General features: G+C 49.0%; 1 protein-coding gene across 1 annotated transcript in view; it reads right to left on the bottom strand.

The window, feature by feature from the left end:
- The window catches only part of KSR1 (kinase suppressor of ras 1), a 165,919-nt gene that overhangs the window by 24,141 nt on the left and 115,145 nt on the right, over window positions 1–26,633 (bottom strand). Inside the window, exons 3-7 of the mRNA XM_004385386.2 lie at window positions 15,405–15,552; window positions 10,389–10,848; window positions 7,423–7,427; window positions 4,607–4,667; window positions 900–983 (exon numbers count right to left, since the gene is read on the bottom strand). Of these exons, the coding sequence (XP_004385443.1) occupies window positions 900–983; window positions 4,607–4,667; window positions 7,423–7,427; window positions 10,389–10,848; window positions 15,405–15,552 (758 nt within the window). The remainder of the gene's footprint in view (window positions 1–899; window positions 984–4,606; window positions 4,668–7,422; window positions 7,428–10,388; window positions 10,849–15,404; window positions 15,553–26,633) is intronic.

Consider the following 26,633-nt stretch of genomic DNA (forward strand, 5'->3'; position numbering starts at 1 on the left):
AGTTTAAAGCCAAATGACCAGGCGCTACAGCAGTCCTAGACCAGAGAGAAAGTCCCAGCATCTCCTTGGTGTTCAAGGGAGTAATCAGGTAAACAAAATTGACCCAGCTGACGTGCACATTTTAAGAAGACAAGACCCACCACCTAAGGTCTGATCAGAGCCCAAATGCTTTCACACACACTAGCTCAGATACTCAGAGAGATCCTGACAGGCAAAGAAGTCTGGAATCATCTTCCCAGGTGTATAAATGACAAAAATGAAGCCCAGAAAGGTAAGCACCTTGCCCCAGGTCACACAGCAATACAGGGCAAAAAGGGCTGGAAGCGGTGAATCCAAGTTTGCCCTGCAAACGTTTTTCCAGTCTCCGCTCACTCCATACTCTTCCCTCACCTTGCCCTTTTTTCCTACTAGGAACCACAATAGTATGAGAAAAGCAAACTGAATTTCTACAGAATCTATATTTTCCCCTTCTTTAAATACCTTGAGCCATCTTTCTGTTTTCACCATTGCCTGTCCCCGTTTCCCACCCTTTATGGCCTAAAATGCAAAGCTAAACTTCAGAACTTCTTCAAGTTCCCAGAACCGTCTTCACATTCCTCCCTGCCTTTACACAAGATATTCCCTTGGACTGGAATTTTCCTTCCCCCTTGGTCCACCTAGAAAACTTCTAATCATCCTTCAAAGCCCACCTCAAATATCCCCTTCTTGTGGAAGCACATCAGTTGATGCTTCCTTAATCTCCCTAGAGAGTGCTGAATAGGATTATGAATAATGGGTTTAAAGGAACTCCTTTGAACTCTGACTTGACCTACAGCTAAGAATACGGTAACAGGACTGACCCGAAAGGTTCATGGATCTTCCCCACCCCGGTACTCCCCTTTCCACCCTCCGCCCATTACCTGCAGTGCTTGCACTTCACTCCAAACATCATGCTCTTCTGGCACACGTGACAGACCTGGGACAGCCAGGACTTGGTGGAGAACCTGCAGAGAGTGGACACACACACATGCTCACACTGGCTGGGATACAAGGGCCTGGCTGCAGAAGAATCCCCACACAGCCCCAGGAAAACTGGAAGACTTGGTCCCACCCCAGAGCTCCAGGGGCCTTCTTCCAGAGAGGGCTGGGACATCCAGGGGCTACTGCCTCCCCCACAGGGATTCAGGTTTCCCAGCCACAAAGTCATCATTGTCAAAACACCAAAGTTGGTGTGGTCACTGATACAAGCCCTCTGGCAGGCAATATGGCCATCAAAATTTCAGGTGTGCAGACCCGCTGAGCCAGCAATTCAGTCCTAGGAATTTATCCACATGTGTCAGACAGCAATGTATAAGGTTACTCACTGCAGTGTGTTTGTAACAGTAAAGGACTAGAAATAACCTAAGTGTCCAGCAACAGGTGACTGGCTAAATAAAGTATGGTACATCCATACAATGGAACACTACATGGCCAGAAAGTTAAAAAAGAAAGCTGGTTTTGTGCACATACGGAATGATCTCCAAATTACACTGTCAAGTGAAATAAGTAAGGTACAATACTACATGACTCCATTTATATGAAGTTCAAGTACGTTCAAGTTCATTCAAGGAAAAACTGACCTAGGGTGACAGAATTTGATAGTGACCTCTGGGTGGTGACACTATCGACTGAGAAGGGTCAAAGATAACTTTCTGAGGTGCTGGCATGTTCTATATCTTCATTTGGGTGGTGTACACGAGTGTATCCAAAAAAACCAAACCCACTGTCATTGAGTCGATTCTGACTCACAGCAACCCTATAGGACGGAGAAGAACTGCCCCATAGGGTTTCCAAGGCTGTAACCTTTACGGAGGCAGACGGCCACATCCTCGTCCCTCAGAGCTGCGGGTGGGTTCGAACCACCGACTTCCGGGTGGCAGCTGAGCGCTTAACTACTGGGCCACCAGGCTCCTACATAAGTGCATACATATGTAAAAATTGACCATTTGTGCATTTTACTCTATGTAAATTTTGCCACAATTTAAAAAAGGAAAGAAAAAAAAAGCACAGTATATAACAGTGTGTGTAATATATGTAGTTTTAAAAAAAGGAGGGGAAAGAACATACCTATGTATCTGCTTGTATAGAACATCTCTGGGAAGGACAATAAGTCACTGCTAACACCTGCCTACAGGGGGGACCGGGGCACCGACTGGGGACAGAAGTGGACAGGAGACTTTCCTCTGAGTACACCCTTTTCCATCGCTCTTGAATTTTGAACTCCTAAGTGAATTTTCCATCCAAAGGAAATCAAAATGTAAAAAACAAACGATAGATCGGAAAGATGGGGGCTGAACAGGGAGTGTCTTCTAGAAAAAAAGCTCATATGGTAGGCAGGCCTAAGGGCAGAAGTGCACTTTTTTGGAGGTATGAACTTCTAAGAGCATAGTATATCATACTAACAACAGAATGACTCAACAGTATTTGGGGAGCACTTTGCAGTACATCTATTAAACATTAGCTTGATTCTTAGAACTCCCCCCCTCCCCCTCCACACACACACAATGAGGCAGGTCCAAGATTCAGTTACAGGTGAGGAAACCAGCTCAGAGAGGTGAGGTGACTTTCCCAAGGTCACACAGTTGGGATGCTGTGCAGTGGGGGCTAGAACCCAGAGCTGCATGGTTCTCTAAGATAGGCCACTGGAGCAGCAGAGGCCGAAGGAGGCTTGAGTCCAAGAAACGAGCACGGGCAGTGGGGTCGGGCAGAGCTGGGTTTGAACCTTGCCTCCGAATAGCTGCCTGAGAGCTCTGCAAATGGAACAACACTCTATCTACCTCACAGGGGTCTGATGAGGATCAAATATGTGCTGTGTAAATGTGCAGTGCCTGGGACACAGAGGGATTCATATCATTCATAAACATAAACGTTACTGTCTCCAGGACCCAACAAAGACAGGAGCTGCTGGTGGCTAGGACAAAGGGTGCCTGCCTTCCGGAAGTGCAGTGAGCAAGCTGCAATAAAAGGAGTCCAGATCCTGCCTCCCTGGGACCCAGGTGTGCAAACTCACACAGGCGCTCTCTCCCCCTCTCTCTGTCTTGGCTTTAATTTCCTCTCACGCTGACACTGGTGGGGAGGGGACAACTCAGTGGTAACGGAGATAATCTCCACTAAAAAATCCTGAATACAGGTCTAAATAGGAGTCAGGTCTGTGCCTGAGAAGGGCCAGGTGCTAGTGAGGTTGCTGGAAAGCGGGGAGACTGGGGTGAGAAAAGCCTTCCTGGCCCAGGGAAGGGTCGCGGGACAGTGTTTTCCCCGTGATTAGACCAAATGCCTTTAGACCTTTTGTTAAGAAGGGGCCTGGGTCATAAGTTTCCAACCCAAGAGGGTGTGGCCACGACCTCATCTACCCAAGCCCAGAATCCAGGGTGAAGCAGCCCGGCAACACCAGAGAGGAGGGCAGGCAGCCCCTGGAACTGGCTGCCACAAGGTGGAAGGACAGACAAAGACCAAGAAACACTCAGGAGCAAGCTGGCCAAGCCTCACATTCTCTGTGAAATCAGGTATGAAAAACAAAACCGAAATGGAGCCCCCTGCTGTCCGGAATCCCTCGGATGACGTTTGCCCCGATAATGTCTGCCTCTCTCAGGGCCAGAAAAAAAAAACCAAACCCATTGCTGTTGAGTCCATTCCAAGTCACAGCAACCCCACAGGACAGAACAGAACTGCCCCATAGGGTTTCCAAGGAGAGGCTGGTGGATTCCAACTGCTGACCTTTCAGTTAGCAGCTAAGCTCTTAACTACTGCCTCACCAGAGCGACCCCTACTGCTAGACATGTGAAGCTCAGATGCACGTCACCACATTTCATCCTCATGACAGGCCTGGGGAGAAGGTTTGAATCCTGCCTCTGACTAAGCCGCCTTCTTCTGCAAATGGGCCAATACTCTCAACCTTACTAATCCCATTTGAGAGGGGGAAACTGAGGCTTGGAGAGGTTACCCGACTGCCTCAGTTGTGCAGCTCGTGGGGAAGAGCCAGGTTTCCCACCGGAAGACCATGCTCTACTACGTGGTCCAGAGAGGCACTCTGGCCTTCACTCCAAGGACCCTCCCAGCCGAGTTGTCTCTTGGTGCCCTGGGCCAATGAGGCTCCATACAGAGGTCCCTGGGCTCTAGCCAGCTTGGGCTCAAGCACTCCTCACTGGCAGCATGACCTTGGGTGAGTCACTCAACCTCTCCAAGCCTAGGCTTCCTCCTCTGGGGAGGGAATTCCAGGTAGGCCTCCTCACACAGCTGGAGTTCAGCTCACAGCCCCTGGTGGAAATGAAAGCTGCAAAGGGAGGGGGTGAGGGTGGGGGGAATGTTTCACCTCAGCAGAGTGGGGAGGAGGCCTGAGGAGGGGGAAACAGGCCCTGAGGGGCAGGGAGTACCCAGCACGTCCACATGGCTGCTGTAACAATGCAGGGGTTCGAAGCAGATACAGGGCTGTGTCCAGAGAGAAGACGGACAGATAGACCAGAACGAGGAAGAGCAACCAGGACCGATTCCCCACCCATGATGAACAGCGACCCCTCAGAGGGCTCCAACACTGTGTGAGCCCCAGCCCCACTCCCACACCCCTCCCAGCCCAGGCCTCAGCCAGACCTACCTGTGTGTCACGGACAGCCCGATGTCCCTTCGTACCATCTGTGGAGACCCGTGCGGGAGATCTGCAGGAAAGAGGCCGTGTGGGGCAGGTGAGGGTGCCCTGCCCTAGACAGCTAGTGCCCATGGCCTTCTACGTCAAGGCTGGATGTGGCGCGGTTATTTATTGCACAGTAGAGCAATGTTTGCCTGAACCTACGTCTGTCAAAACAGGGAAAGGCCAAGCCATACCCAGGGGCGGCGTAACTGCTCTCAGGCCCGGCAGCTTCTCTAGTGAAGGTTACTGCCTCGCCTCAGCAGACGGCTAAGGCTGCCATCCCTGCGCCGATGCCGGCTTCAGTGGGAGGCAGGCTTGAGAGCCAGAAGTCAGAGCAACGTTAGGGTAGGAGTCTCCTCATGCCCCAATCTCACAGACTGTCTTGTGGATACACCCACAGGTCACCTCTTCGTGAAGGTTTAATTCCAGTCACTTCTTGTTAAGTGAGTGGAAACTGTGTGACCTTTAGTAGGGAATGCTAGGTTAGCCACATAGTTCATCCAGGACCTTTCCAGCCGGAGGCACCTGGAGAGTATTCCTCTGGGAATCACCACTGCCAGATCTTGGCAGGTAGAATGAGGACAAGATGAAGCTTTCATACTCACTCCCTCATGGGCCCAGCCCCACCAGGCACTACAGTCTCAACCTGGGAAAGGCCTTGACCACCCTCTCTGCTAGAGAAGGGCCACGAGGCACCCCTCTGCTTGCCTTCCTGGAGGGCGCCGTGAGCTCTCCCCCTCCAAATCCTGGGCTTCCCCATAAGAACAGGCGCCCCCAATGCTTACAGCACTATAGGCTCGGGAGGAACAAGAAGCAATCTCTCCATCCACTGGCAGCCACATGTTCGACCCCTCTTCCCTGACAGACAGGTGGACACACACACACACACACGTCCTCAGCACTGCCTGTCTCTGCCCAGAGCAGTGCTTGAGAGAGCCCGTGAATGGGTTTTTGAACCCTCTGGACTGGTCAGCAGAATGTTGTGAGCTTTCTAGGGACTTTCATTCCATTATCAAAAGGACATGTGACCCAGAAAGGTCAGGAAAAAGTGCTGGAGTGACCTGTGGCTGCCCTGTGTCCTCTGAATCAGCAGGCCCCTGAGGGCAGCACACAGCTGGTGCCCATTAAGTACTGGCTCACTTAAGGCCAAGCACCACACGGCCAACCACAGGGAGAAGAGGGTGTTGCAGATGCTGACTCCTCTCAAACCAGGGGGAGTCCTGGTCAGGACAAAAATGGCCCTTGTGCTCTCCTGACCTGGATACCCACAATTATATCAGCTGCAGCTCTCTCTGACACATCTGCCTGGGGCTGACTCGTCCCAACTTAGTCCTGAGGTCCACCCCCTCCCAGTCAGCAGCCACAGCAATCAAAACATGGGCTCTCAGAAGGGAGAGTGTTGACATGCTGTGGGGTTGTTAACCAATGTCATAAAATAATATGTGTACTAACTATTTAATGAAAAGCTAGTTTGTTCTATAAACCTTCATCTAAAGTACAATAAAAAAAATAAAAATATCTACCCCCCCGCTCCAAAAAAAGGGCTCTCAGACCTGGAGGTCTAAAAGTGGTTAGGCTGCCAGTGTGCGAGAAACAAGACTATGGGAAAATGAGACTTCAACCATCTATCTCTGAAAGCATGCGATGATTGATTAGTAATGTCTGTTACAGGCATGGGATGTAAGCAATGTGCCAGGCATTGACTGTCCCTGACCTAGATGGAAATAATGGCCCTACAAGTTTCATCCTCCCTTCCCAGCAAGACTGGGAAGTAGCCTCACTGCTATGGTCCCTGCATTACTACGGCAACTGGGAAGATGACAGAGCCAAGGCTCTCCTAGGGCTGGAAATGCTAAATTATCCTCCAAGGCCCCAGAAGTTTCTGCCCGTGCCCTGGAGAGAGGAACTGCAGCTCTCCCCTTCCTCCCCTCTATGCCTCCCTGAGTGTTCCTGCAGCCAGCTCCACTTCAGCAGTCACTGTCTACAGCATTCCATCCTCATCCTCAAGGCCCAGCTAATAGCGAAGTTTTCTCCTTAGCCAGCTCTGAATAGAACAAATAAATTGCTGTTTGCTCAGGCAAAAACTCGTCGTCTCTGCATTTCCGCTCAGAGAATTAAAAGCAGACTCAAGAGGCATGGCTGTTTCCCACAGCCCTAACTCACTGAAAAGAGCCCCACAGACAGCCGTGTCCAAGAACCTACTCCTAAGGGGGCAGGGGTAGAGAAGGGAGCCAAGGGTTGCCTGGGCCGCCTCCTCTGCTTCCAAGGGGGTATTTGCACCCTCCGATTCCTGCACTGGGTTCCCTTAGGGCCTCATTTAGAGCCAGTTGCATTCTGCCTCCGGGAATGCCCCTCTCCTGAAGACAGGGATTCCGAGACATCAGCTGGGGTTCTGAGGATGGAGACAGTCCACCTAAACCCGACAGATAGGCGGCTCCCTCGTGGGAACATCACTTTACCCTGGTACCAAGCAGGCAAATGCTGTCACAGAGGTCACTTGTGGAGTGGGCAGAGTGCACACAGGGCTTGTCAGGGGGCTGGAGTGGACTGCGACACTCAAGGTCTGTACCTCCCAAAGAGCACCGCTGGCTGGGCTGAGGTCAGCCTCGCTCTAAGGCCACCTGTCTTAAAGCTATTTCCTGTGGCGTTTGCCAGCATCTCTGCTTCTGAGCTCCCAAAAGGCCGAGTAGACTAAAAGTGTCAAAGAAATCCACTCCCGATGGGGACAGCAACACAAACACGACTCCCAGGTAGCAGAGGGGATGAAAATGAATCATTCTTACCGAACCTGGAGGAGACAAAAAGGGGAGAAAGGATTACACGTCACTGTGCTGGCTCAGCGTGCCCTCTAGAACAGTACCCCAGGGAGGGAGCAGACAGGGCGCTGGGATGGGAGACTCTGCGGCCTGGCTTGGGGCCAGGCTTGCTGAGTGAAGGTGGAAAGGTCCTGCAGCCTCTGTGGGAACCAGTCTCCTCAATGGCCCACCCTGCGCCCTCCAGTGGGCACAAGAGCCACACTCTGTGCTCTGCACTTTCCTAGGTTAGCTCATCCAGGCCTCACCAACCACCCAGCATGGTGATTACAGTTCTGCCCATTTCACAGCTGAGGAAACTGAGGCTCACAGAAGTCAAGTGAGTCTTCCAAGGTCACAAAGGCAGTGAGTAGGGAAGCCCTGGCTATAGCCCTGGGAAGGACAGATGCTCAGGATCCAGGCAGGAAAAGGGGTCAGTCTGCAGGAAAGGATGCGGCTGGGGTAGGAGGGGCAGGGAAAAACAGCTGTGGAGAGCAGAAAGGTGGCCCCCAAGGAGTCAGGCCGGGACATGCCCTGAGCAAGTCTTCCCTGAGGGTGCTGCTGCCCCCAGGGACATGGAGGGCTGGGGAGGAACAGGACACCTCAGTCTGCCCTCAGGGCTTGTGGAGGGCCGTGAGGTGGCCTGTGGGGCAATGTCAGCACCAGTTCTGGTAGCTTTGCGGGGAAGTGGGCTCTGAACCTCAGGGTCTAAGGCCCAGCTCACCAGCTGTGGGCTCTGAGGCAAATCTGTTCTCCGTCCAGAGCATGGTAAGGAGACCAGAGCCTTCCTAACATCCTTTCGGGAGAAAATGAGAAACACGCACTTGGGTTCTGTCCATTGGGATGCCCTCACTGACAGGCACGTGGCACACATGTTAGTTATCACTGTGTTCTCTGTAAGAAGGGGAGGCCGGCCTGCCGGGAGTCCAGGCCATAAAGGAGGGCCGGCAGCCCCTCTGGTGGCTTTTAGGCCCCAATAGGAGAGCCTGACCAGGCATGGCAGAGTCAGGGCACCCAGTGTGGCTTTCTTCTCCTTGGGTGACACACTCAAAACCTTCAGGGCGGTCCAGGGCCCTACTCATGAAGGACTTAAAATGGCCTGCACCAGCAGAGGGGACAAGCCCATCCAACAAAAATGACTCCAAGGCCCAAGACAGACCAAGGCCCAAGGAACCCCCAGGAAAGGGGTACCCATATCAGGAGAAAAGCCAGGTGCCCTAGCCTTCAGGGTACAAGAAAGTAAGAGGCACCCAAAATTACCCTTTCTTTCCCTCTGCACTGCATGCAAGAGTTTATCTACATGGGTGACCTTGGTAATAGCAAAACAGAAAATGATCTAAACGTCCATCAAGAGGGGCCTAGTTAAACTTACAAGGGAATGATAAGCAAAAGTTAAAAAGAGTGAGGTCATTTGAATAATTATAGACACATAAAACTGATAACCTGGTTGCTTCCTGAGAAGGGAAGTGGTAGACTGAAAAAAAAAAGAAAAAAAAAAAACAGTGGAGGTGGGGGCAGTGGACTTTTTACTGTATACCCCTACAAAGACTAGCAGACAGGAGCCACAGAGCTTTTGCATTTTGTACCATGTGATTATACTACATATTTAAAACACATGAAATAAGAGAGTAAGGTACAGGCAGTCCCCAGGTTACAAACGAGATCCATTCCTAAGTGTGTATTTAAGTCGAATTTGTAGGTAAGTCGGAACAGGTACATACGGTTTTTATTTAGTATCAGTCAAATATTTGTCTTTTAGTATATAGTATATATTTTATCTTTCTATGCCCACAAACCACTGAAACCGCACAGTGTTTTCATGAGTATTACAAAGTAGTGCATGCATTCATGATTATGAACCATTGTATTTAACTCAATTTTTTAATACAATAGGCTTTATAGCAGTTCATTCTTCAGTAGGAGTTGTCCCGTAAGTTGGATGTTCTTAACCCCAAGACTTGCTGTATTTCATGATGTACTGTCATAAGTTCTCAGAGATACCAAGGTAAGTTGAGAAAGCAAGTTATAGAACAAACAGAGTTCATGGTACAGTAAAACCTGCAAAAGCTAGAACCTGTGTAAGGTGGAAACCTGTCAGAGAGGTAAACTCAAATATTTTCCACTAATAGATAGGGTCGTTATGAGTAGGAACTGACTCGATGACAACGTGTTTGGTAATAGAGAGAGTGATAGTACAGTGGTAAGACTGTACCCTGTCGAAGGTGAAAAACTTGTGAGACCCGGAAAAACAAGGCAGCCCTGTCAAGTTCTGGCTCTCAGAGATTTCATTGTATTTGAGAGTCATTGGTGGTTTTAGCCAAATATTCCAGTTTTCCTCTTTTGGGCACACAGGAGAACTGCATTTCTTGGCTCCTTTGTTTGGATAACAGCATAAAAATGAGTAGAACTTCCAGGAATGAACATTTAACTGCCAGTACAAAGTATCTAGAATTCTCTTTTTCTTCTGTCACAGTAGCCAGCAATGTTCTGTGGCTGTTCTGTCACCTGGGACCTGGAACAGGGATGAACCACAATGGACAGGTAGCATGAGCAAGAACTAAATCTTTATTGTTTTAAGATGCAGAGTTTTGGGGGTTGTTTGTTACTGAAGCATAACCCAGCCCATTCTGACTGATACATGGTATCATTTCATTTTTGTTCATAAAAAATCTCCTTTGAGTGTGTGTGTATATTTGAGTGAGCAAGTGTGTGTGTGTGTGTGCGCGCGCGCGCGTGTGTACGAAAGGAATCTAGTAGGATTCAGCCAAATCTCTTGGAGTAGTCTAGGTTGTTGTCTGAGATGGGGCGCCTTTCACTTTTTACTTTGCACACTTCTGTACTAGTTGATTTTACTTATCCTTTTGACATCAAGCCTATATTACTGTTATAGTTAGAAAACCACAATCAAAACTTTCAGTAGCCGGCAAGCTCAGTGCCTGCCTGGCAGGGACACTCACCTCATTGAGGAGACCTCGTCAATGCGGTTCCCCAGCTGGGACTCATGGGACTTGCTTCGGGTGAGCGTGGGGAAGCTGGGCAGCAGCTGGAAGACCTTGCGGCTGGGTGGGGGGGGTGTCCGCGGCGGCTTGAGCTTGGTGTGCCGGCGCAGCTGTGGCGTGGTCGGGGGTGTGATGAAGCTGTGCAAGGCGCGGGGGGTCAGCCGGCCGCTGGCATGCAGCGGGATACAGGTGTCCGCGAGGCCCTCGCTGGGGCCAGGGGTTGAGGAGTCCAAGGCGGGTAGAGCTGACACGGAGACGGAGCGTGGGCCCTGGGCACTGCTGCCCACTCTGCCCAGCTGGGAGCTCCCTGGGGGGCAGGTCATGCTGGTTGGTAAGAGTGTGTCCGAGGAAGGTCCTGAGCTACTTTCTCGCTGGACATCCAATGGACTCCAGCCTGAATCTTCTTTGTGCTCCCCTCCTGTGGGCCAAGAAGTTGAGTCACAGCTGGTTGGGGCTAGAAGGGATTGACAGGTCTGGAGAGTTTAAGCACCTTGTCCAAGGTGGCACAGTTCCTTAACGGAAGGGCGAAGAACCCTTCAGCTAAGAGCCGTTGCCTGGTTTACAGAGGCCTCTCACACATCATCTTATACATTATCCAGCTAACTGCCCCACCAGGGCAGATATTACTGTCCCGTTTTACAGAGGGGGGAAATGAGGCCCAGAGAGGGAATGGCTACACAGTGCTGCTACTGGCAGGTTTTGGGGGAGTGAGCGGGGAACCCTCTCCCTCCAAAAGCAGGTGCCCTCAGAAAGGAAAGTGATGACTGATTATTAAGAGTCAGGAAACAAAACCATCGTGTTAAACAATAAATTCTATCAGCATACTATAGGGTAGTAAGGAAGAAGACTGCCAAAGGCAATAGAGAATGGAAAAAGGTGTGTAAAGAAAATGCACCCTGGATTCTCTAATTGTAACTCTAATTTAACTTATGGAAAATCCTTTCATTCCATAATTAGAGATTAAAAAAATAAATTTTAAATACATCTGGTATATATATATGTGTGTGTGTGTGTGTGTGTGTGTGTGTGTGTATATACACACACACAAAGATAAGTAAGCCATTGTCTTTAGTTACCTCGGCTTAACTGAATTGTGTTGCTACATGGGAAATATAAATATTAAAATTAATTACAATGCCAAAAAAAAAAAGAGCTAGGAATGGGGAGCTGGGGTGTGCGAAGGAAGGGAAGGGATCCACTTTAAGAAAAAGGGCTGTACCCACCTTCCAGGAGCAAACTGCCTTTGGGCTTGTAAAATGAGATCCTGCTACAAAGGGATCATAGTCGCTTCCTTCTGAGAGAAGCCTGTGAGTGACCGTCAGCTAGCTGCCCAGCCCTAAACTTTAAAGCTCCCCCCCAACAACCCCCTGTGACCCTCGTCCTTGCGGCTCTGTGGCGTTTGAACCTCCAGCTCAATAGCACGGTCTGTCCATTTATTCAAGCATCTGCTGGATGCTGGGTGTAAAAGCATAAAAAAGACACATCCCCTGCCCTTGAGGAGTCTAATGGGGATGACAGACACTTGACATTGCTGGAACAGAGATATGCACAAGAGCTGAGAGACACAGAGGAGGAGGACAAGGACCCTAAATCAGCCTGGGGGGGAGGGGTAGTCAGGGAAGGCCTCCCAGAGGAGGTGATACCTGAGCTGAATCTTATGATACACAGGAACCTGGTAGGAAAGAAGGTGGGAAAGGTGTACCAGATTGTGGAAATAGTATATGCAAAGATAAGAGTGTGCATGGCATATTCTAGTAACTATAAAGAGTTCCATGTGCCCTGAGAGATCAGGACAAGCCAGGGAGAAGCAAGAGATGAACGGGTCAGCCCAGCTGCGGCCAGCTCAGGAAGGGCACTGGATGTCTTGATAAGGACTTCAGATTTGACCCCGTAGGAGACAGACACTGCAGAGTTGGGTCAGGGAGAAAGGACCCCATTCTACATCCTACAGATGCCCAAGGGGCTGTCACAGGGAAGAAGAAGATACCTCTCTCCTCTCATGTTTATCAATGAGTGGAAAGTACAAGAAGGGAGATTCAGATTCACGACGAAAAGAACTTCCACACTGGATTCCTTCTACTAGATGCTTTCTATAGTCTGTCTCCCTCAATTCTCCCAGCAGTCTTGTTCCTCTGCCCAGTGTACAAGTGAGGCCATGCACACTGCCCAAGGCCAGACAGCTAAGTCAGTGGTGCAATGGGACCTGAACCCCTCTGTCTCAGCACTCTACCTCCTCCCACACTGCTATCAATTTTGATTAACCTACAATGGAACAGCCTTGAGAGGTAATGAACTCCTTGTCATCAGAGGTGGTCAAGCCTAAGCCTACAGAGTCATTTATCAGGGATGGTCAAGAAGGATTAGCCTTCACAGTCTCTCTGTACAGCCCGTACCTTCTTCTTCAAACATCCTTCCTCCTCCTTCACTGCACAGTGACTTTCTATTCATGAATCAACTTGGCAGAATGAGTTACTCACTCTCTGTGTTCCCACACTGCTTGCTCTTGGAGCCACGCCTTACATTTTTATTTATATACTGGCCTATGGCTATTTCCAAAAAATCTGCCATTGAAAACCCTATGGGGCATAGTTCTGCTCTGACACACATGGGTTGCCATGAGTTGGAGTCAACTTGACGGCAACTGGTTACTAAGAAGCCCTGAATACATTTTTCTTGTTGAATGTATGAAAGAATGAGTTCATGAACCTATAAATATAAACTCATTTGAACCAACCAAAACTACCAAGAGCAAGTCTGCCACCAAAACTAAATGAGCCCAAATTCTTCAAATTGCCTATTTAATCATCACTGCTTTTAGCCAGCTCAGGGATGGCAAATGGGTCTTGATTTGCAAGCCAGCACCAGTCGACTGGCAGTTACTGCTTGAGAGTGATGCTGGGGTCACTGAATAGAAAAGAGTTCATGGATTGATTAGTGATGTCTGCCACAGATAAAGGACAGGGAGCTTCAGCAAGAATGAACACCTATGCACCAGCTACTGGCACAGAGAACCATCCTTCACTCACCTTTCTTAAGACCAGAGACTAAGGGGAATGACTTTAACATCTTCCATCATCTCATAGGCCTAATATGTGCCCCCTGGCCTAACTGAATATGTTACCTTTACTCATTTAATTCTCACAACCCTAGGAGAAAGGTGTTTTATTATCCCCATTTTACAATGAGGAAACTGAGGTACGGTGAGGTTAAGTAACTGGCCAAAGATCACACGGCTTCTAAGTGGCTGAGCAGTCTGGTTTCAAAGTCCATGCTCTTTACTATGACACTAGCCTGCTTCTCAACAAGCCCTGTCGGGGTGCAATGAAGACTCACTGACTGTATGACCCAAGAGATGGGGGTGATCATTTGCACCTGCCCAGTCCCCAGCAGGTGCTCATGACATCAGCCACCTCTGGGCAGACAAAAGGCCTGTGTCCTGGACCAGGATTCTCTTGGGGCTGCAGGGGTACCACAAGCTACAGTCTAATGAGCAAGATGCAACCTGGAAAAGCTCCCCTCCCCAGGGCCTCCTCCTGGGCACAGTAGAAAATGTACCCTCTGAGGGAGAAACCTGAGTTCAAACCCCAGCTCTGCCACATGCCAGGTGCAGGACCCCACACAAGGCACCTAAGGCCTCTGATGCTCAGATGCTTTAGCTACAACATGAGCTTAACAATACTACTTAAGAGGTCGTTGCAACAGTGTGTGTCAAGTGCCTGGCCCAATGCCTGGAACACAGTAGGTGCTTAATAAATCAATGATCTCCCTACCCTGGCAGGCATCCAGGACAGGTGGAACCCAAGATGTCATAACACAAATGGCTACCGCCACTCAACAGCTGGCTCCTCCACAAGTCTTTAAAAACCAGGCATAAGGAGCTGGTAGGAAGGACTGACAAGTCACCCCAAAGATCCCAGCTTGGGGGACAGTCCTTCTACTCTTCCACAGGCGGAAACAACCACCAAGGACCAAGGCTCGAATCCCAGCTCTGCCACCGGCTGGCTATGTCATCGGCCAAGCCTCTTCCCCTCTCTGGGCTCAGTCTCCTCCTCTGTAAAATGGGACGAGGTGCGGACCACATTTCAGTCATGTTTATCTCCCAGCACCAGGCAGGAAGCTTGGCGTGTCGACATTTTCTGAACTGAGTGAAGCACTCGACACAGGCTCTGGGTTCAGAGGGGGACTTGGTACAATGGAGCCAGGGAAGAAATTAACCCTAATCCTCTCTGGAAAAAAATCAAGCTGAATATAAACCTCAGTGCCTTCCTTAAGCCTCAGGCAGGCGAAGATAAAACAGGTGGCTCAGATAATTAAAAAACAGGGCTAATTCCATTCATTAGGCTCATTTTAATGCTTTACCTGTGTGGTAGTCAAAGTATTAAGGCAGGCATTTGAAGCTGTTTCCAAGGCAAGATTTAGAAAGCCTGCAAATAATTCCCGAGGAACTCCTCATAATGCCAGGATTACACACTTTGCCGGGAACAGCCATGTACACGCTCCCAGCTGAAAAGCTGCACAATTTCTCTAATCAGGTTTGGCTCAGGCTAAGCCCAAATCAACGTGCCCCTTCTGAACACAGAGCCCAGCCAGCCACAGGGCCAGGAGGTGGTGGAGGCGGTCCAAGGGGCTGGAATGCAGGAAGCTGGTGGAGGCTTCGAAGAGCCCAACATATGCGCTCAAGAGAGGGCCCGCCCCGGCAGACTGGCCTGGAATGTCTAGCCACAGCTAATGAATGCCTCCCTGGGTGTGTAGTGCCCAGACCAGTCAGAACCCAAGCACTGAAGACCGTCTTGGGTCAGCTCCACCACATTCTCTCTGAACGTCTGCTCTGGCCTTTCCAAGCTGCCCCAGAAGCCCCAGGCCACACTCACCCCATCCTATCGTCAGCAGAGACCTCAGCCCCCAGGGAACCAGGCCAGCCCTGTGGAAAGGGAACCTAAGGGGCTGGCCTCGGCCCCTTGAGGCTCTACCTACCCCGGCCTGTCACCTTCCGCAGGCAGGTGAGGGCGTGCTGTAGGCGGCCACATTCCTCGGTGCTGGCCCTGCAGCGCCGCAGCGTCTCCTTCACCTTGGCCTCGTTCATGTCCAGCAGGGCATCCAGCGTGAGCTCGCTGGGTATCTCCTGAGGGCGCACAGAAGGGAGAGGCAGAGAGACGGGTAAGCAGTCAGGCAGGCCCAGGCGCCCTCGTCATCCTGCGCCCAGCCAGGGCCGGGCCTCCCTGCTGAGTGGCAGGGTCCAGCTGCTGGCTGGGCCAGCCTCCAACCAGGAGCCACCACTTATTTGAGGGCAGGCAAGGAGCTCTTGCCCCCACCCTGCCCTCCCAGAGACAGCAGCTGAAGCAGAGATGCCAGTGCTTCAGGGCTGGGGGTGGGGAAGGAGGGAAACAGAAGAGTCTGGAGGACGGCATGTTGCCCCCTTGTTTCCTCTGCACAGAAAATTTTCAAATCACAACTTTTTTAGAAAGACAAGTACTTCCAATAAAGGTGGCTCTTGACAATTTTGCTGTATCTGAATCAGACAACATAGATTTCAAATAAAACTGGCTTACCAAGGATTAAAAAAAAAAAAAAAATTAACCCTCACCAAGCACTGTGTAGGCACTTACTACTTTACCTTATTTAATTCTCCGTCAAAACCTTTTATTCTGCCCATTTGGCTACGGAGAGACGTTCAGAGAGGTTAAGTTACCTGTACAAATTCACTCAGCTAATAGGAGGAAAAGTGTGGTAGACAGAATTTTCAGATGGTCTCATGACCTCATATTGTTATTCCTGTGATTGTTATATTACATGGCAAAATGGAAACTGTCCAGGTAATCCTACACTAATCATATGAGCTCTTTAAAGCAGACAGTTTTCTCTGGATACAAAAAAAAAAAACAAAACAAAACCCGTTTCCGTCAAGTCAATTCTAACTCATAGCAACCCTATAGGACAGAGTAGAACTGCCCTATAGGACTTCCAAGGAGCAGCTGGTGGATTCGAACTGCCAACCTCTTGGTTAGTAGCCAAGCTCTTAAGTACTTCATCGCCAGGGCTCCACTCTCTGGATACTAGCGGAGACGAAGTCAGAGAGATTCGAAGCATGTGCTGTTGCTGACTTTCAAGGTGGAGGGGGCCACACGAAAAGGAATGCAGGTGGCCTCAGGAGAGTGAACAGCCCCTGGATGAGAACCAGCAAGGAAACCACCTCAGATATACAGCCACATGGGAACCGAATTCTGCCAATAGCCTTAACGAATATGGAAGGGGAATCTTCCCCAGAGTCTGCAGGTAAAAGCCCTGGCCAATACTTTGACTTCAGTCTTGTGGGCTCCTAAACAGATAACCTAGCCTAGCTGCCTGCTCCTTCCAGGGGAGTTAACAAGTGGGTGTTATTTTAAGCTTCTAAATTTGTGGCCATTTGTTGAGCGGCAATAGGAAGCTATCACAAAGAGCAAATCTTCAAATCAAGGCCTATCCGGCCTCATATCTTGAAGAAGGTAGGAAACCCCTCTGGCTGTGACTGAGCCAGGTGATACCAAGCCTGAAGCAGATACAAAGCACAATGGGACATGTTGCTGGCCTAGACTGGCTTGCAGTCCAGTAGGAGCAACTGACATGTAACAAGTAATTACAATGCAATAAGCTGGGGCTAGAATAGAGGAAACTCAAAGAGCTATGGGACCAGTGGTGAGATCAGGGATCTTTTTTTCTTCTTCTTTGCCCTTTTCTGTATTTTCCAAATTTTCTATAACAGAGGCAGCCAGACATACCATATCAAAATGATTCATACAAAGCTCACAGTTCTTGAGAATCTAAGTTGATTTTCAATGATTTTACAAAGTTGTGTCTAATTTCTTTTAAAAAGAGTAATTTTATTGTCAGTCAGTGCAGGCTGCTGTAAATCTTCGTCAAATCAAGTGTTAAAGCTGAAAGTGATGAAGATGCCGGCCCCAAGTCCTCAGGGCACTGGTGAGGGGGCTTCGTGACAATGCCTCAGAGGAGACCTGGCCCAGGCGGTCCCTGGCAACCACCACACTGTGAGGCCTGGTCAGATGCCTTTCTGTTTTGTCTATATGTTATGCAGTCTCTAGGGTTGTGGGCAAGAATCTCATCACTGTTTAGAATGATTCACACCAAAAGTAAGAAACAGACACGTAAAAGCACCAAGAAGCTCATCATTGGTTGGACGAACCCTTGGTTGTGAGAAATGCTTCCAGATGGTAAAACTGAAGCATCACAGGAAACTGCTGATAAGAACAGCACAGAGACGGGAGGCTGATTAGATAATGGCCCCAATGGCAGACACGTTTTATTCAATAAATGTGTCTTTATTTCCCTCAGCAACTGTTGTTCATGGAAATGAGGTTTTGACATCTTTCTCCCTTGCTTACTACGAAAAGCAACTTGGCCATATGGGCAGGGTGAGAACAAACAAAGGTGATGTTGACCTCAATACGACTGCACAAAGCAACCCTCCGCCTTTCTCTGGAACGTCCTCAGTTGCCACCCATACACAACGCAAAGCTGTGATGACTAGGCAGTTTTCTGCAAGCGATTCCTGTATGTGCTTGATCCCACTGGGGGTGGGGGGTGCACCAGGCATAGGAAATCCAATCCCCAACCTAACTATAATGCAAACAGGTATTTTTTCCTTTTTTGATTCCTCTCCCTGTCACTCCCACCAAGTTTCAGTTTCTCAAAAATAATAGGTACATTTATCATTTCATCCCTATTTGCCAGGTACAAGAAATACGCCCAGTGTTCTGTATACATTATCTTGTTGTTAGGTGCCCTAGAGTTTTCAGCTCATAGTGAGAATGCTGGTAAGCCCATTTTACTAAGGCTCAGAGACCTCACGTGAATAACGTAGCTTAATACATGGCTGGGGACCAGAATTTAAGCCCAGGTGGGCCGGATTCCAAAGCTCTTTCAATGATTCCACACTGCTGCTCGCTAACCTGGCACAGCCTTGGGATTCAGCAGCTTCCTTTTGTAGAATTTTTTTTGAAGTAACTAATTTCTACCTACTTACTGAGAAAACCACACCGTAAAGTAGAATATTCTTTGTCCTTAAGCAAGTACTGTAACTCCCTATAAAAGCTTAAGATGGAATATATTGAAATCCATGCCCTTTAAAAAAAAAAAAAAGGATTCCCCTATAGCTCGAAATTAGCTGGAAGGTTTATTTCTCCCCTGAGGTTTTGGGGATCAGTCCAGCCACCATTCTCCCCTCTCCTTTGCCCGTCTTTTTAGGCTCCAAACCAAATCAGAGGTCAGGAGCCAGCAAGACCAAACCAGGGGGCTTAAGGGGGGGGGTAGGAGAGCCAACCCAGGACCCCACTTTCTAACTTCACAGCCCCAAATTGGAGTTGCCCTGCCTCTCCCAGGGCAAGGAACTTAACAGCTCATAGCTTCCTCTGGTGTAAACTCTTTTTTTTTTTTTTTTTTTTTTTGGTGAGGATTCAATGAAATAACAAACACAGAATGCTTTTAGCACACCACTCAGCACTGAAGATCATGGTCATTATTTCTGAGGGGCTGTTCCTTTCATTCTCCAACATTCCATTCTATATGAAAGCTGCAGTCAATACGATGTGCCAGTCAGCAGGTCATCCTGCAGAGCAGAGGTCCCATGCCCACAAGCCTCAGGGCCAGGCCTTGGGGAGAAATGAGGCCAGCAGGAACAAGACCTCTTCCGTGTACCTTGTGATGGAGATACAGGTACTAGAAATACTTCTCTTTCCCCTTTACTGGCAAACAAGAACCCTGATAGCAGTAAGGACAGTGTTAATCAGAAACTCAGCCTCTGCCCTCACTCAAAGTTGGGGAAGACAAGGGAGGCTATGGGAGGGGGTCCAGAATTTCTGGCTTTTCGAGAATTAAAATTTTTATTTTAAAATGGCCGATTTTTACACGATGGCAACTAATTCAAATCTGTGCAGGCAAGAGAAGTCATGTCTGCGGGTTACACGGAGCCCCCAGGCTCCAGTGTGGGGGCCCTGGATGAAGAATCTGATGGATTTGAAGGCTGCCCAATCAGCAATGTCGAAAGCTCTATCTCTGTAAGCAAACGGGGAGGGGTGGGCGGCCCTGCAGCAAGTACACTGGACAACATATCAGTGGGTGGCCAGGCCTTCTCAGTGAGGCATCACTCTGGCTTTGGGGTTCTCAACTCAGAAGCCAAATGCCCTGGCCTTCTGACTCTTGGGTCCAACTTCAGGGCCTGCAGTTAATTTAATCAAAAGGGAAAAGTCTACCGAACAGGCATGCCTGAACCAGGAGAACTCGTATACAAAGAAAAGCATCCTCCCCACTCTGGCCTGGGCCCCCAGCTAGACAGCAGGTAGGCAGGAGGCCCAGTGGCTGCACATGCCCCTAGGGGTGACCCTGATACCTCCTAGTATCATGATTCAAGTCGGGCCCCAAAGCAACTTGGCACCCCCAAACCTCACACGCAGATGTGGCTCACCCACCTACAATGATACTGACAGCCAAGACTGAGTTAGGAAGCTATTCCAAACCAGAGTACTGGTTTCCCCCGCTATCAGAAAGCAGAGTGTTCCTATGAAACCTTTCATAAGCCGAAATGGCGTAAAGCAAAGATGCAATTACCATTCATTTATTTTTGAGCATTCCCAGACCTCAAAAATAAACTACCAAATCATACCAAATAATACATAAAACCTAAAATAACACTAACATATAGTAAAAGCAGGAGGATGTGATAAATACACAGCCTATATAAAGTAGAAATAATGTATGTACACTGCAGTTTCAGTTGCCAGATCGCTGCCTCTTTAACAGCTTGCTGCAAAACAGACGTTGAATGCTATTGGCGCTTTTCGCCTTTTTTCATAAAAGCAAAAATCCTCTTCGAGTTTCTTTCAGTCAGTGGAAACAGGTATTATGTAGGTCTTTTGTAAAAGCGAACTTTCAAAAAGTGGGAGATAAGCTGTAATTCACTTACAACTTTTCTGGGTAATCTCTAAGTGGAAAACAAATTAGGGAATCAGTTTTACCACCTGCTGAAGTGAAATCACAGGCCTGTCAACCACCTGGGAGGTGAACCCACTACTTTGAAACTCTCCCAGGTCTGAGAAGCCCCAAGGCCCCAAGAAGGTACCCCACCTGGAGCCACACAGAAGAAAAGGTGCCAAGTTGTCTCAAAGGTGAGGGCAGAGGGGGGACCCTGCAGTTCTGGATGAGGTAAAGGTCAAGGTGCAGAGTCTTTGACAAGAATTAATGCTCCTTCATAAAGAAGAAAATATGGAACTAGAAACCAAGAAGGGAAGAAATGGATGCCCATCCCACTGCTGGAGATGCCAAGCGCTGCCCTCAACAAGACTCTGAGTAGTTACCACAGGAGCCCCCATCATGGGCATGAGGACACAGGACACAGCAAGGTCTCCATGAACACCTGGCTCCCTGCCCCTGCTTCAGCCCTGTTCCCTTAAGCCACAATTTATGTTTTCCTGCAGGTGACCTTAAATTATTCTTTCAGATGCTAATTACGGAGTAGGGTCAGCTGATCACTGAGGTCACTCCCAGTCTGTGACAATAAAACCATGTCATCAGCAGAGAGGAGACTGTCGGTCTCTATTCTCTATAGGAGAAGGCAAAACGGGTTTGGCCAAATGCAGCTGCCCCCTCCCTTTAGCACTGGCAGTGACTGGTGTCACAGGCCAGGCTGGGTAAGTCAGTGGCTCAGGCCAGGTGGGTATCAAATGGTACCCTGGGACTTACTAGCAGCCACGGGGCTGCCTGGGGTCTAAATTTAGAAAACGGTGCTGGCTGGCACCGAGGGCCATCCACACTCACTGAGGGTCAGTCAAGGGACTATGTGTGCACCACAGACAAAAACACACTCAAGTCAGAATTTGAACAAAGGCCCGTGTCGAGGGAAGACCAAGAAGCAAACTCAGACATTATGTTTCTGTTTAGTTTTCTAGTCCCAGAGCTAATGAGAAGTCAGTAAAGCAAGGGCCGATGCCTCAATCCACCGCCTGTCAGTTTGTCACAGTATGGTGGCTTGCATATTGCTATGATGCTGGAAGCCGTGCCACCAGTATTTCAAATATCCATGGTGGACAGGTTTCAGTGGAGCTTCCAGACTAAGACAGACTAGAAAAAGAAGGGCCTTGTGATCTACTTCCAAAATTTAGCCAAAGAAAACTCTATGGATCATAACAGAATATTGTCTGATATAGTGCTGGAAGATAAGACCCCTAGGTTGGAAGGCACTCAAAATACACAGTGGCTGCAACTACAGACTTAAGCAAACCAAAGATCATGAAGATGGCACAAGACCAGTGTGTTAGTTATCTAGTGCTGCTATAACAGAAATACCAAAAGTGGATGACCTTAACAAAGAGAAATTTATTCTCTCACAGTTCAGGAGGCTAGAAGTCCAAAGTTAGGGTGCCAGCTCCAGGGGAACGCTTTCTCTGTCAACTCTGGAGGAAGGTCCTTGTCATCAACCTTCCCCTGGTCTAAGAGCTTCTCAGTGCAGGGACCCCGAGTCCAAAGGATGCATTCTGCTCCCAGCACTTCTTTCTTGGTGGCATGAGGTCCCCTCCCCACCTCTGCTTGATTCTCTCTCTTTTTATCTCTTGGAAGATAAAAGGTGATGTAAGCCATACCCCAGGGAAACTCCCTTTACTTGGGATCAGGATGTGACCTGAGTAAGGGTGTTGCATCCCACCCTAATCCTCTTTAATATAACTCAATCTTGCCTGATTAACCACAGCAGAGATTAGAATTTACAACACATAGGAAAATTACATCAGATCACAAAATGGAGGACAACCACACAATGCTGAGAATCATGGCCAAGCCAAGTTGACACATATTTTGGGGGAGACACATCCCATCCATGACAACCAGGCAACAGTTTGTTCTGTTGTACACGGGGCCACCATGAGTTGGAGCCAACTTGACAGCAACTAACAACAATGCCTCCATCAGTGCTGCCAGTACCGAGTCCACTTATAGAACCTGGGCTTCTGGCACGTGTGGGCAGATACATTCCCAGCTTCCTCGGCTGTGGATTAATTAAAGGGCCAGAATCCTTAACCACAGATGTTTCCCCTGAAACTGGTCAGAGAGGCCAGAAGGGGACTCCTAGAACCCTGTGGATAGTGACATATAGAACTCTGTGTATCGCTAAGGGGATCCTAGGCCAGGGCCCAGAGGGGTCAGGGCCCTAGAAAGGGAAACAAGGGTTTCTACAGCAGCCCAGGCTGGGAGCCCATATGCCTCAAATCGGCAAGGGAGCACCTGGCAGATGTTCCTTCTTGCATTCTCGCCACTGGTGCTGAAGGGCGAGAGAGAAGCAAGACTTGGATAATAATAGTCAGATATTCTGGGATATTCTAGGCAAAGGAGGGGCTGAGGTAACGAGGTTCCTGGGTCAGGCAACCTCCAGGGATTTCCATGGAGATCAGCAGAAAGCTTGGGGACACTGGTTTTTCCAGGGGTGGGAAACACAGAGACCAAACCCCTCCTGGGAGAAGTCAGCTTCTTCCTCGAGGGCACACCCCAGCTTCTTCATACCACATGCCAGCCCACCAGCACAGTGACGGAAGGAGCCGGAACTTAGTCCTTGCAGCCCCTTGACCTTGGGCAAGTCCCTCCCTGCCCCTCTCTAGGCCTCCATTTCTGCATCTATAAAATGAGTGGGTATGGGCAGATCAGATCAGTGGCTCTCAACCCTAGTGCACACTGGAATTACCTGGAGAGCTTAAACAAAATCCTGACACCAATGGAATCAGAATTCCTGGGCATGGGGAGCATGAGGGCAGATCAGTTGTGCGGCCTTACATCTGGCCAACGGAGCCCAGGCCAGAAGATGGGCCTGGCTGGGGCCACGGCAAGGCAGGGCTACATCCTGGGGCTTGTCCTCCTGCCTTCCTCTCAAGAGGCCCACACTCCTTCCACTCAACCCCAGCCAGCACAAGTTCACTGCCGTCCTGGGAGATGCCCTCTGCCATACACTGTTCCCCCTCCCCACGAAGTAGCTTGGGGGCTATCATGGATTGAGTTGTGTCCCCCAAAAAATATCTGCCAGCTTGGCTGGGTCATGATTCCCAGCGTTGTATGATTGTGTAATCTGATGTGACTTCCTTATGTGTTGTAAACTATCACTATGATGAGATTATATGTGATCTCCTTACGTGTTATAAATTCTATCACTGTGATGAGATTATACTGATGAGGTTGACAAGATTAGGTAGTGTCTTAATGCAATCTCTTTTGAGATATAAAAGAGAGAAGTGAGCAGAGACACATAGGAACCTCATCCCACCAAGAAAGCAGTGCTGGGAGCAGAGCACGTCCTTTGGACCTGAGGTTCCTGTGCAGAGAAGCTCCCAGACCAAGGCAAGATTGATGACATGGACCTTCCTCCAGAACTGACAGAGAAAGCGTTCCCCTGGAGCTGATGCCCTGAATTTGGACTTGTAGCCTACTGGACTATGAGAGAATAAATTTCTCTTTGTTATAACCATCCACTGTGGTACTTCTGTTGGAGCAGCACAAGATGACAAAGACAGGGGCTTACAGAGTGGGAGCTGGGTGGGACTCAGCATCTTCAGGGATCGGCTGTCTCTGGCCTGCACATTGGTATGTCTGGGCCCGAAGGTCTACGAAAGTTGAGGCAGGGGTGAGGGCAGGTGTAGAGATGGAGGTGGAGGGATGCAGGTCAAAGGAGAGAAGGAGATGGGGAGGAGGCCGAGAAAGAGCAGTGCACATCTCCTGTGTGCCAGGCAGGCACACTGCTAGAGGAACTATAAAGGTTAGCGTATGCAATGCTCTTAACATCCCCAGATGGATGTTCAGGCTCAGAGAGGGTAGGTAACTTGCTCAAGGCCACAGAGCTGGACGATGGAGCCGGGGCACGGCCATCTCTACTTGCTCCCAGCCAGCTGGCCCTGCCTGTCCTGGTGCCCACTGCCTTGCTCTCTAAAGTGAGCTTTTTCCCAAGGCAGAGTTTATCTGCAGCCACTGGCATCACAGGTCACATTTGGCTGCCCAGATGCCACCCTGTGCCACCCCAGGACCAGTCGGGACAAGGTCCTGCAGTTCAGTTTAAAGCAGCTTGAGGAGGTCTTCTCTCCACTTCCCCTTCTAATGCCCTCCTTCTGCCTTCCAGGCTCCAGACAAGCTGCCCCCTTGGTTCCTCTTCTGCTTTCTGGAGGACGTTGTGCTTTCCAACTCGGCCTGGGACCAGAGCTCCAGCTTCTGGCTGCATCTAGTGTCATCACAGCTACCCTCCTGGAAAGCCAGTCCATCTCCTGGCTCCCTCCCTATCAGCATGGAAAGGTCACATTCTGCCTACTATAAACCCTGAAGAATCTAGTGCCGGAATCAGGTATTTTGCCTCCTATAAACCCTGAGGAATCTAGTGCTGGAATCACGTATTCTGCCACCTATAAATCCTGAGGAATCTAGTGCCTGAAGCAGGTATTCTGCCTCCTATAAACCCTGAGGTATCTAGTGCTAAAACTCTTTCTATAGTATTGTCAGCTTTGCTGACCATATGGTCTCTGTCACAACTACTCAACTCTGCCACTGTAGTGCAAAAACTGTGATAGACAACATGTAAACAAATGGGTGTAGCTGTGTGGCAATAAAGCTTTATTTTGGAATACTGAAATTCGAATTTCACAAAATTTTTACCAGTCATGAAATATTTTTTTTTAACCATTTAAAAATGTAAAAACCATTCTTAGCTTGCAAGGCTGTACAAAAACAGGTGGTGGACTAAACTTGGCCCGCAGGTCATGCTTTGCCAGCCCCCAATCTGGTGGGTCTTTCAGTCACTCAACAAACACCTGCTGGACACCAACTATGCTGGGCTCCATTTCCTGGTGGCCCAGGCCTCACTGCTCCCCCTCCCTGCCTCCTCCTGTGCTGATCTGTCTCCTGTCATCCATACAATCAGCCGAAGTGAACACAGAGGAGAGGCTTTGAGGCAGGCCCACATCCACCATCTGAGACACGTTCATATTTCCAAAATCACTCCTCCTGGCTGCTGTTGGAAAATGGCCAGACATGCCCAGTGTTACAGAAGCACACACACACACATATGCACAGGCCCCAGCTTTGGGGGCCGGGCCCTTCTCCCCAATTCGCATACGTTTCTCCCAAAATGAAGGAAGGAGCCAGGTAGGAATCCACAGGGAGGTTTCTCTACACCTAGGATGTTTGCTGATTGTGTAGAAAACACACACAGGCACACTCTATTATCCAAAAGACCCCACAGTAAAACTCGAGTCAGAAACAGAATACTCTAAAAAAAAAAGAGAGATGTTATTTTTAAAACAGGAATGATGAGAGGGTAGGATAGCTGGGTGTGCCAATGGCCAATGGGCTACATTAACCCTTGGGTGAAGCTTGGCTTCTGTGGTTGTTGTTGTTGTTAGGTGCTCTCAAGTTGGTTCCGACTCATAGCAACCCTATGTACAACAGAACAAAACATTGCCTGGTCCTATGCCATCCTGACAATCATTGTTATGCTTGAGCCCACTGTTGCAGCCACTGTGTCAATCCACTCATGGAGGGCCTTCCTCTTTTTCGCTGACCCTCTACTTTACCAAGCATGATGGCCTTCTCCAGGGACTGGTCCCTCCTGATAACACACCCAAAAGATGGGAGACAAAGTCTCGCCATCCTTGCTCCTAAGGAGCATTCTGGCTGTACTTCTTCCCAAGACAGATTTGTTCGTTCTTCTGGCAGTTCATGGTATATTCAATACTCTTTCGCCGACACCATAATTCAAAGGCATCAATTGTTCTTCAGTCTTCCTTATTCATGGTCCAGCTTTCACATGCATATGAGGTGACTGAAAACACCATGGCTTGAGTCAGGCTCACCTTAGTCCTTAAAGTGACACCTTTGCTTTTTAAAACTTTAAAGAGGTCTTTTGCCACAGATTTGCCCAATGCACTGCATCATTTGATTTCTTGACTGCTGCTTTCGTGGGAGTTGATTGTGGATCCAAGTAAAATGAAATCCTTGAAAACTTCAATATTTTCTCCATTTATCATGATGTTACTTATTGGTCCCGTTGTGAGGATTTTTGTTTTCTTTATGTTGAGGTGTAATCCATACTGAAGGCTGCGGTCTTTGATCTTCATCAGTAAGTGCTTCAAGTCCTCTTCACTTTCAGCAAGCAAGGTTGTGTCATCTGCATATCACAGGTTGTTAATGAGTCTTCCT

Source organism: Trichechus manatus, unplaced genomic scaffold (genome assembly GCF_000243295.1).
Source record: "Trichechus manatus latirostris isolate Lorelei unplaced genomic scaffold, TriManLat1.0 scaffold00138, whole genome shotgun sequence".
NCBI lineage: Eukaryota > Metazoa > Chordata > Mammalia > Sirenia > Trichechidae > Trichechus > Trichechus manatus.